This window comes from Crocuta crocuta, unplaced genomic scaffold (genome assembly GCF_008692635.1).
Source record: "Crocuta crocuta isolate KB4526 unplaced genomic scaffold, BGI_CrCroc_1.0 scaffold197, whole genome shotgun sequence".
Lineage (NCBI taxonomy): Eukaryota > Metazoa > Chordata > Mammalia > Carnivora > Hyaenidae > Crocuta > Crocuta crocuta.
Genome location: NW_027532002.1, coordinates 3,134,248 through 3,146,626, shown reverse-complemented (window position 1 = coordinate 3,146,626; position 12,379 = coordinate 3,134,248). Strand labels below are relative to the sequence as shown.

The 12,379-nt window shown below is 40.7% G+C and overlaps 1 protein-coding gene across 2 annotated transcripts in view; it reads left to right on the top strand.

Moving 5' to 3' along the window:
* Positions 1-12,147, top strand: part of BMPER (BMP binding endothelial regulator) — a 250,362-nt gene extending 238,215 nt beyond the window's left edge. For both annotated transcript variants that reach the window (XM_077775354.1, XM_077775353.1), the window contains one exon: positions 10,743-12,147. In XM_077775354.1, coding sequence (XP_077631480.1) covers positions 10,743-10,924 — 182 coding nt within the window. In that variant the 3' untranslated portion in view covers positions 10,925-12,147. The remainder of the gene's footprint in view (positions 1-10,742) is intronic.
* Positions 12,148-12,379: the final 232 nt, after the last annotated feature.

Sequence of the window (12,379 nt, the reverse complement as noted above, 5' to 3'; positions counted from 1 at the left end):
TGTGTGTGTGTTTGAAAGAGAATTGTTAAACCCTAGCAGAATAGTCTTTTGCCTCTGAGAGGTAGAGTTCTATAACACTCGTTACAGTCCTTTGATCTCAAGCAAGTGAATTAGCTTGTTTGATATCTGTAAAATGGACTTCTTTGTTCATTCAAGAAATATTTCTTGCAAAGTGTCTAAGTGCTGGGCATTGTGCTGAACACAGTGGGTACTCTGGTAACTAAGAGATGAATCCCTTGTCATTGAGGTGCTGGCAGTCCAAAAGGAGAACCAGACCAAAATAGTAACTCTACAAGAAAATACTGGCTAAGTATGTTAAGTGTCATTAAGGAAACAAATAAGACAGAGCAATAGAAAACAAATGGCGAGGGAATGGGTGGCCACTTAGATGGTGATGAGGGAGGGCTTCTCTGTGGCGATGACAGGCATCTTGAAGGATTGAAGGGAGTTTGGGCAAGCATTCTATGCAGAAGAAACATATTTGATGACCATAAAGTAGGGATAAAATGGCATGCTCTTGAACTGGAAGGGAGTCAGCGTGGCTCCAGCATGGTGGGCAGGAGAAAGAGGCATAAAGTGAGGTTGGAGTAGAAGCAGGAGCTGGATCGTGCAGGGCTTTGCAGGTCTTGGGAGGGTGGTAACCTTATTCCAAGGGGAATGGAAGCCACCGATGGGCTTTAAGCAAGCCTCTTTCTGCTTTCCAAAGATCACCCTGTGTCCAGGCTACTGTGGAGAGAATAGATTGGCTGGAGCAAGACTGAAAGCAGGTGACCAGGCAGGAGTGTGGTGAACAAACAATGGTGACTTGGATTCAGATGGAGGCAGTATAGGAGGAGAGAAGAAGAGAGATTCCCGCTATATTTTGGAATTTCGCAATAATATGTTACACAGAGTGATACGCAGCAGTGATATGTATGTGAAACATCTGGAAGTGTGTCCACCTCATAGAAGCTGCTGCTGCCATTTAGACCCAGAGATGAGATGATAGAGTATTTGTCACTTACCCCAAGGGTTGGCAGACATTTTCCTGAAAAGGGCCAAATTTGCCTCGAATGAAGAGATGCGGGGTTTGCATGAATTCTACACTAATTCTACTAACCTTAGCTCTGATATTAGAGAAGAATGCAGTTCATGCCACTGCTAACTCTAGAATGTCTATATTGGTGGAGGGCATGAGTGGTCATCTGGTTGGAAGGGAGGTCAAGAAGAATTGCCTTGAAGCTGTGTTTTCATTGCATGGCCATCTTGTTTACTTAGACCAGTGAGTCTGAGTCTGGTTGGACTTTGGAGTCACTAGGGAGGTTACAAAATAAACAAGAAACCTATGCCTGGGTCCCAAGCCCAGATATCCTGCTTTAATTGCCTTATGTGGCTTTTAAATCTCCCCAGGTGATTCTGACCTGAAGCCAGGCTTGAAACCACTGAGTTCATTTTTATGCCTACTTGGGTGGCTTTGAGGGAGTGGGACTATAGGTATTTTGGGGCTACTAAAACTTCTCCAAGCTGCCCCTTGACAAAATCACTAGTCTGTGTCCATGAAAAGCACTAAGCCCTTTTACCTACTTCTAACTTCCCTTTTGGAATTTGCTCTCTCCTCGGCAAACCCAAGTCCAATCTTTGTATCTGAGTTTACTTCCCACAGCAAGAGTGCCTATCATGCTGCTCTTCTCAAAGGAGTATTGATTTGATAAAAAAAATAACTCACAGGGATACTGGTGGGCTGGATCCAAAGGTGCAGAGGGGGTTCCTGAAGGACCAGCCAAGAAGGTCCTTGGCTTTACACAGGATGGAAGGCAAATTGAAGCCGTTCACTCAGCAGGAGTGAGAACAGAGTTTATTGAAGGTATAGAGAGCAGATGTAGACAGACTCAGAAAGGAAGTGGAGGATGAGTCTCATCTTTGCTAGGGGGCTGGAGTTTTTATTGACAATTGTGGTCTGGTGCACATATCCTCTTGGGCATACAGGAGCTGGTCAGAACAAGGACAGGGTCCCGAAGTCTATCATAAGTCACTTATTCCCTGGAGCCAGGGGATCTTGGTGTCATCAAGGTGTCTAGTGCCAGCAATCTGGAATATGCACATGATGGCTTCACCCTGTCATTCCTTAGGTATTATCTATTGTGCTGGAAGATCCCAAAGATGTCATTAATTCCTCATCCCTTATAAGGAGGACATACATTAAGGTATGTGTAGGGCAGACGTGCAGATCCTAGCAAAAATAGAAGGAAAGGGAGCAAAAAGTAGATTTTTATGGAGTCCTTCAGTTTCCCTAACTCAATAGCAAGGTGTGGCTGAGGCTTCTAAAATGAAGACAAAATGGCTTACCTCTCACCTAATTCATCAGTGTAGGGCAGTGTAGTAAAAGCAATGTTTTTGTGGGACCGGGTCCTTTTAGCACACCTCGAATACTCCCAGCTCCCTTTCTCTACTTTGAGTCCTTCTTCCCTTGAATCTACCAGAAAAAGTGTAAGATATATGGAGCCAAGTCCCATCCATCCATCCTGTTGTAATTTAGGGCTCTGCAGAAACTTACAAACTTTATTAGCTGTGGTGGTGCTGTGCTAAGGTTTATATTAGATACAGAATATAGGAACCCTCTCTTCACAGCCCGGAGCTATACTTAGCACCATCTGAGTGCACCATTTGAGGATTACACATTCCCCCTGATTTCAGGGACCGAATCTCGGGAGCTAAAATTACTTTTCTAATGGACAAGGAATATGGCTCTCGAAAGAGTTCATTTACCACTTAAAATTAATGGAGCAATCTCAGTGAAGTACAGCTCTGCGCAGTTGCAGAGGAACCTTTATACAGATACGTACATACACATGCACATGCACACACCCCCCCACACACACCCTTACACACACTATGAACTTGTGCAGGTTGACAGATGGTACATGAAAAATAAACTTACTGGGACCTGCAGCATCTTTCAGTAGATCCATTTCCAATTGGTCTGGAATATTGAAGACTATAAGAATACCCTTTACTTATTTTTAGCTCCCAGATCTTTTCAACTTATGAAAGCACTTAAGGACACTTAACACAGAGAAGAGAAATTTCCCAGAATAAAAAGCTTGGAAATTAAACAAATATAAAGCCAGCCAGGCAAGAAACTCTGAATGAGCAAGTGACATTTCCACATCTAGCCTGGATTTTAGCACGATCATGACTGCTAGCAAAAAGTATATGCCCACTACATGTGACAGGAAGGATGGATGGAGCTCAAGCTTAGCATGTGAATTACTGAATATCATATACTATGCAGAGGACCATCATAAAGGTCTAGAATAAAAGTTTAATAATGACCATTTATATTAACATTTACCATTTTCTAAGCACTTCTTTTGCCTCAAGGACTACGCTAGCACTTTTATGACATTTTATGTTGTTAAATCTGCATTATAATCTATGTGGTAACACTCTATTACCCACATTTTACCGATAAGGACATTGAGGCTTGGAATATTTAAGTGATTTGCTATAAGTCACAGAGCTAGAAAATGAGTAGGTCAGGAATGAAACCCAGGTAAATTTGCCTTACAGCTCTGTAGTTAATCATTATGAAAGCAGACCAGCAGGAACGCATGGAAAACTATATTCAAATATGAGTATATATTTATTTGTGTATTTATATAAGCATCAACTAATTTGTTCAAATATTTGTTACGTAGGTCTTTCCGATTTCTATTCATTTGTTCCTTATCACTGAGAGTCGTTAGTTGGTAACCTCTGACTGTAACTTTGGTATGATCTTGCTTCTGCATCTTACTTGGTCATCCTTAGCAGATTGCCTGACACCTCCCTGTGGCTGACACTAATTGTCAGCGCACTTTTAGTAATGCATTCTGTAAGTGGAAAAGAGTCTGGGCTAGTCAAAGTGGCATGTGTCTTTCTATAGCACATCAGATAGCCTGCTGGGTTCTGTGAGCAGTTTTTCCTTTGTTTTTTGTCTATAAATTTCAGGTGGTTCTAGCCCTTTGCTGTAGCAACTGCTTTCTTTATACACAGTGAACTTTGCCTTGGCCAAATGGGTGCTTCCTCTAAAGGATTAGGAGAAAAGGTCAGTACAGTGATCTTCAACACTCAGCAGGGGACATGGAGGCAGCAAAATCCCAGAGGGCACAGAGCCAGGCTTATTCAATTCATCGATCGAGCCAGCACCCTGCGCTTGTCTGGATTACCTTGGGGAGTAACATATAATGCTGGTGGGACACATTGCACAGCGCCTGCTTGTGTGCCCCCTTGAAAACAAATGCCTGCCAACCCTAATCACTCTGGTAGTTGGCTGATTTATTTAAAATTATTCAACCAGGTGAAGCCCTTTTTAAATGCATATGTTCAAATCGATCACATTTAGGTTTTATTTTGATATTTTTATTTTTTAGTATATTTATTTTTAGAGAGAGAGAACGAGGGAGAGAGAGAGGCAGAAAGAGAAGGAGAGAAACCCAAGCAGGCCCCACGCTGTTAGTATTCCCAACGCAGGGCTTGAACCCACCAACCGTGAGAGCATGAGAGCATGACCTGAGCTGAAATCCAGAGTCCGATGCTTAATCGATTGGAAAAAAAAAAATCTTTTGCCTCTTATATATATGAAAAGAAACATTGAATCCACAGGAGAATGAAACCACAGAAACAGGGTCTGAGGCAGTATTCACTTTCTAGGATCATATAAAAGTGGATGATCAATTTGAAGGCAAATCTAATCATGTCACCCCCCAGCTAAAACCCTTCCAAGCCTCCCCTTTGCCTAGATTCACAGCCCCTGCCTACTTGTCTGCCTTCATCTCCCCATCTCTCCCTCCTCAAATTCTGTGCCCCCACCTACCAAATTGAGGCCCCCTTCCCCTGAGGGAGCCAAGGCAGTTTGTTGTTGCCACTTGCTCTCTCTCTGCCTCAGGGACTTTTCCCACCACGGTCTGTCTGACAGCTGCTGCTCACCTTTTAAGACCTAAGTGGGCTCTGTTCTGTCAGGTCTTCCTAGATGCTGACAGCCCCTCAAACTTAAGTTGATGTCTCTGTCTTACTCCTCCATGGTACTTTGCCCTCATGATCTAATATGGTACATCTTGCATTTTGTTAAGAATCTGTTTATATGTCACCTTTACCTGTTCAATTGTAAACCCAGGCTCCTGAATGGGAGGTCAGAGGTGATACCTGATTCACATTTGATTCCTCGGCCTAGAGAATGCCCGCCATGTGGCAGATATGTGAAAGGTGTTTATTCATTTAAATGGAAATGGCAATGATATTTGTTCAATGAGAAAAGATCCTCTTTTTTTTTTCTAGTAGTTCTTCATTTTCTACGTTCTACTTTCTCCCCATAGATCGTGAGAGAAATAATCTCTGTTCAGTAGGTCAGAGGTGAAATGTCACAACAGAACATCAGGAAGTTAAGTGGTAGAGCCAGAAGGAAGAATTGAGAGGTCAGAGAGAGGATGAGACATAGGAGACCTCATGTCTATGAGAGAACGTGGGGAAAGGAAAGAACATAGGTTGGAAAGAGGAAATTCTATCAAGTCTTTACACTACAAGTGGTCTTTGCAAGGTTTAGAGGGAAGCAAAGTATCTGGAGGGTAAAGTGAGTTCAAAGAGGCTTTCTGGAAGCAGCTGAGTGGAAAATGAACTCAAGGCCAGCCAAATGTAATCCACACTGGGAAATGAGATGATGGATGGAGCATCATTAAGATTAAATCATCATCCAACAGGCACTAACATTTAATAAGCTGCTCTTCTGTGCTTGGCCCTGTGCCAGAACTTTGGGTCATGGTAGAAAGGGACTCTGCCCATAGGAGCCTGAGCCTTGGCAGGTTACTCTCTTCAACCGGGGATGCTTGTCCTAGTGACCCCATAGATTTAAAAATCTACAGCTACTTGGGCCCCACTGCAAAACGAGAGCAAAAAATCTTCAGGGAATGGGGCTGAGAAAGAATATCTGTTAAAAGATCCTCAGGGGACTCTTATAGGCACCTCTGATTAAGAACTACAGCTGCATTGGAGCTGGGGGATTAAAACAAATAAATAACTAACGTGAAAAGTGATGTGGGGTGCAGAGGGAGGAAGGGTATTCTGGGGGAGATCCAGGAAGCTACTTGGAGGAGGTGCCATTTGAATTAAGACTTGGAAAATGATGAGATAGATTAGGAAGAGAATCAGAACTAGAAATTAGAGAGGAAACTGTAGTAACTGATAGAGAGAGAAAGAGAAGACAAAACCGTGTAAGGGGAAGAGTCTTGGAGGTCATTTGAACATTTAATGTCAGGGAAGTAGGTAAAGAAGCCCAAGAGAGAGATGTTCTCCAGGTGTTAGCAGAACCTGGGGAATTCAACGTCATAAGATAAAGCCAAATATTTTGTGGAGAGGTTATGGGACACTTGGGGATGCCATTGTATCAGCGGATATAGTCATGCCTGAAAATGTTGGTGGGAACTGCTTCAGTAAAGTGGCAGGTGAGAAAAGAAAGATCACCCATGTTGATGAATTGCAGAGCAATTGGATGTAATGACGGTAAAGTCTTTTATGAAGTTTGGAGGTTAAAGGAGGAAGAAAGTAAGTCTGATATGTTAAGGGATCCTTTTTGCCAAAGATTAATGTTGATCTGCAAATGTTTGTAATATTTGGGAGATAGATAGAGCCAGCAGAGATGATTCATGTTCAATGAGAAGGACAAATAACAGAGCAAGCTCCTGGAAGAGATGGGTCAGAAAACCGGAATGGCAAGTCAAGGATGGGTGCAGATGTGGAGGAGGGGCAGTAGGGGGAAGAGTTAAGGGTGCTTGTGTAGATGACATAATTCATCAATGAGGGAGAAGGAGCACCCTGAGACAGAGGAAGAGCTCCTATAGGGTTTGAGGTAGAAGATGATGGGTAATAGTAGGACCTTCCATTGTGCGCTTACGTCCACTTTGGAAATAGTTGCCTTCTTATTTGCTAAAAAGACATGAGTCTCTACTGTGACTGAAGTCTGAATGTGAGGGTTGTTTACAGTATTAGTTCTCAGTTCTGACCACATATTTAAATTACCTGGGTTACGTTTTTTAAGGGGGGGGGGTGTTAGGTATCAGGAAGCTCCCTGATGATACTGATTTTCAGTTTTGAACCCCATTGGTCCACGGAAACATAACAACACATGGATATAGTAATTGTGTGTGAATATGGTATTCGGCTAGGATGTTTCCAAATTATTAGGCATATGCAATATATAGGGTATTCTGTTAGACACTGAAAAGAGAGGGAAAAAACTTTGAGGGGACCTGTCAAAAGCCAAAAGATTATCAGAAAAGCAAGCAAGATTTAAAGGAATAGATAGTGGATCTACTCACTCACTCATCCATATATCTATGCAGGTCCTCTAAGTACCTACTACATGTTAAACACCACACTATTGCTGAAAATAAAGAAACAAAATGCCTTTCCCTCTCGTAAACTAGATTAAGCTGGAGAGAGAGAGAGGACAAGAAAACCTAGGATTATAATTTCATGTAGCAAATGCAGGAATGGAGGTGGGCAGTAGGTACTCTATGTATACAGTCAAGGGACAGCTCACCCAGATAAGAGAGGTGGGAGAAAAGGTTGGGGAGTGTCTAGAACAGGGCCAGATGGGGTGGATGGTAGTAACATTCACCAAGCTAGATGATGGCACAAGATCAAGGCAGAGGTTAGGTCTCAGGACTGGCTTTAAATTATGAAAAACCAAAGCAACCTAATAAAGTTACACTGTAGAGGTAATGTTAGAGAATGCAGCATTAATGAGTGATAGTAATTTTTTTACTTATCGACTGTATCAGTTGGGTCCAGGAAGAAAAAATGGCACACTCAAATTTACTAATTAAAGTGAGTTTAATAGATGGACATCTGAAAAAGGAATAAGTAGAGTGTAGGAAAATAGTGAAGAAAAGCCCAGTGCCCTGGAAATGAACTGTTCTTACTCACAATATTTTGATACCAAATGTGTGGCACATTTTTTCTCATATCAGCCAATTCTCCAACGTTTCAGAGACCAACTGGATGTCCTACAATTCAATTCAGTTCTGACACTACACAGAATTAGCATAAGACTACACAGGCTTAAGGGCTCAGCGTCACAAGATTGCCCGCACTTCAGATACCAGTTGCAAGTATTGGGTCCTCGGGTTACCCTCACTTCTGTCTGCCTTGACTGCAAAGTAGGAGGGGAGAGGTGTTCCTATAATTCCCCTTCCCTTTTAGACTTAACAATTTGCTAGACTATTTCACTAAACTCTTGAAAACACTTTATTTACTATTACTGGTTTATTGTAAAGGATACAATTGAATAGATGAAGGAGTACATACAGCAAGGGACTGAAGGGTCCTGACATAGGAGTTTCAGTCCGAGGGGAGTAAGTATACCACCCTACCAGTACTCTGATATGTTCATCAGCTCTGAAGTTTTCTGAACCTTGTTGTTAGTCATTCAGGAGTTTTTATGAGGGTTTCACTATGCAGGCGTGATTGATGACATGATTGGCCACTGGTAAGTAACTCAATATCCACCCCTTCTCCCCTTCATGGAGATTGATTGGTGGGGCTGAAAGTTCCAACCCTGTCATTGTGCTTTGGCCTTTCTGGTGACCAGCCCCATCCTGAAGCTATCTAGGGTCCCCTAGCCACAAGTCATGTCATTAGCATATAATAGTTAATACTCTAAAGATTCCATGGACTTTTGGAGCTATGTGCCAGGAACTGGGCACAAAAGAATAAACATGTTACAAATGATAGAAATGGTAGTGATATGTATAAAGAAGAAAAATATGGAAAAAATTGAGAATGTGGAGATATTATTTTGGATAGGAAGTTACCTTTGAGAAGACACACCAAAAGGGGAGAGCAAGCCGGGCATACAACCAATAAGAAGACATTTGATGTTTCAACATAATTGGCTGGTAATAGCTCCCACAGTGTAAGATGCTTTGTTGGTAGAGATATACGACATGATATACCAATAGAGGGGTGAGTTACGGGGAGCTATTACCAGCCAATTATACTGAAACATCAAATGTTGTCTTAATTGGTTCTCTGCCCGGCTTGCTCTCTCCTTCTCAGGTGTCTTCTCAAAGGTAACTTCCTATCCAAGATAATATCTCCACATTCTCAATTTTTTCCCCTATTTTTCTTCTTTATACATATCACTACCATTTCTATCACTGGTAACGTGTTGATTCTGTCTTCCAACACTAGAATATAAGCTCTTTCAGGGAAGAATTTCCATCTAGTCTCCCACTAAATCTTTAGCTCCTAAAGGGCATTAGGTATAGAAACCAGCAATACATACTTACTGGAAAAAAATGAATGAGTTATGAAACAGATCTAATTATACCAGTGGCTTTGTTCAAAACCAGTAGATAGTAACAGTTAGTTTAATTTATTTAACAGTTTAAATAACTAGGACAGGGGTAGGCATGCCAAAACTTAATATGGAAATTAGAATCTATANGTGCTATAAAGTAGGTTTCACTCAGATGTCTCTCAAAATTCTATGTTTCATACAGTTCAGCTTTTTAATAATATGGAAGAACTTGTGAGTGATAATCGACTACTCTCTACACAGAACACCCCTTTTCTCATTTGTGTTTAACTAGCAAAATGGTATTTGAGGAGCCTTATTGTAAGTTAGATATGGTCAAACATGAATGTTCTGTGGTAACTGTATATAATTTGAAAGATTCAATCTACAGCGCACTTGCTTGAAAACCAGCTCTGTTTTTCAGTTTTACGATTACATTCTTTATAATTCTTTGCAAGGTACTATTTTGCAAACGGAGTAAACTATAAGAGAGGTGTTTGAACTGCTACTCTTCCATGTTTATTAAATTTGTTTGGAGCGACTTGAAATGAAAGTTAGATGGTTATTGGTATTCTTGGAAAGTCCTTCTTCTGCAGTCCTACACGAGTCAACATTCCTACTCATGAGAATGAAAGGTGGCCTCTTTGTCACTGGAAAGAACTCCGATGGGAAAGTTTGTATGTCATAAAACTTCCAGAATGTATGTTTTTCTGACAAATCTATTCATGAATTTTCAGGAACTCTCAGAATATTGTCAAAATCATTTTTGCTGTAAGCAAACAAAGATAGCAAATTGGTTATGATTTGGCTAGCTCATCATTTTTGTATTCTCTGGCCAGGCAGCCACCTACTTCCCTCTTTCTAGTCACACATCTCATGTTTCCCTATTTGGTTTCACCCCACTCTTGCTCTCATTTGCCTCAAATTGATCACTATGATTAAAATATGTCATGTGTTTCCAGTAAGCTTAGCAGTTTTTTTTTCCTGTATGTGTAATTCTGCATACTTGCATATTGATGTGGTTGCACAAAATATTCCTATTTATCACAACTTGATAGCTCTAAGCACAATTTGGAGTTGATTTTTCATTCTGTTCTCAATAGCCAAATAACCTCATAGACTTCTCGGTAGTTTCACTAATGTGTGGTTTGTCTTCTCTGGGAATAAAAAAAAAAAACTTTTCATTTTATTTTACTTTGAAGATCACTAGCCCAGCAGGTGGATCTTTGATGTTGTTTTTTCAGGGGCAGGTGATTCCCAGAGTGTTTCAGGAATGTTGAATGTTTGTTATTCCTTTGTTAAAATGCACAAGGGAGTCTGTGCTGTGGAAGGGTCAGTGCCGGGGGTGACATGAGCCTACAGAATGGCATTGGGCTGAAGGTGAATCAACATGGCCCTTTCTCCACGTCTCACTCGTGTCTCCTTTTCTCAGCCACCCAGTGTAAGCACGGAGCTGTGTATGATACCTGTGGTCCCGGCTGTGCCAAGACCTGTGACAACTGGAATGAGATCGGTCCATGCAATAAGCCGTGCGTCGCAGGTTGCCACTGTCCAGCCAACCTGGTCCTTCACAAGGGAAGGTGCATCAAGCCAGTTCTTTGTCCTCAGCGGTGACCTTTGTTCTGCTCCTAAGACTTTGAAACCTGGTGTCCTTGACACTGAAGTGGAAGAGCCAATGAAGGACTGCAGTATTTGTGTGCTGATTTTTCAAATACACACACACACGCACACAGAGTATATATGTGTACATATATAGATATATAGATATATTCAGAAACATTTCATCATTTATATAAACTATAGGTGGATTATTATATGTATATTTTTTGCTATAAAACATGTATTATTTCTAGGATCCTAATCTGTAAGCCATTGGATACATTGTATAAATAAGCCAGGTGTTTGTAATTTAATAAGGCAGCATGCAGACATATTGGATGGCTTTAACATCACATACATTTGTCATTTTTAAGAAATTTTCTAAGAAACCTAAATTGCCTGCCTGTATTAATTTTAGCTTTGAATCAAGACTTGCAGTTGAGTGGAAAATGTGTTTTTCTGGAGAAGGGCAATGTTATCTAAGGTCATTTCATGCTTCCAAGGAAAGGAATGTATGCCCAAGAGAGATGGCTGGTGATCGGTGACAGGCCCTAATGGTGCATGTAAAGCAAGGGATAGGTTGTTAGACTTTATTGGGTCATGGTCCAATATTAGTTCCAAAACCAATTGGCTAGTTGCCAAGAAATATATATTTGTCAGTGGAGCATAACCAAAGAACTGAATGGTTTCTTGCCATCTTTGCATATTCCTCGAGTCACCTAATTATACATGTGAGTATGATGGATGTGTCCATTTATATGTCACAGTGAGATTAAAGAATGTTTGGGTGACATGACAGTTTTATTGAGCATGAGCAGATATTTAGGGAACGTTTTGCACAACATATGAAAGAATAGCCATTTCTCTGACTCTCAGAGCAATTGGGGATGGGCAAATATAATAAGTTGATGTAAGCCATCTACATTTTGTGACTATTCCATGTGTAAAATGAAAATCATTAATTATTTCTAGAGGATTCCTAGCCCAGTGCTATTTGGTGACTGTTAATATGTCATGATTATACAAGAAGAAAGCCTTTTCTGACCAGTTGATTTAATATCAGTCCAAACAAATACTGGTCTCTAATTTACTGGTACTTTACTACTGGTCATCACATGAGGTTCCTGACTTTTGTTTTCAGTTGAGTAAGTGAAAATGTCAACAAAACAAAACCCTCTGATGTTTCAAGATACTATGTTCCACAGTGTAGTCAATAAAGGGCTTAATATTTAAAACAACGCATTTTCTCTTTCAAGACGTGCTGTGTTATACTTTATAAGTAAGCTATATCAACTTCGAGTTGGCCAATTTTTAACAGCTTTATTTTGATACATTTTATGTAACCTATAATATTTAATTTTTATAAAGAGTACTATTATTAGACAATAGGAAACCCCCAATTTCTTTTTTTTACAATCAGCATATTGCCATTGCCTGTTACAACATTTGTGTTCATTTTGCCTATATACA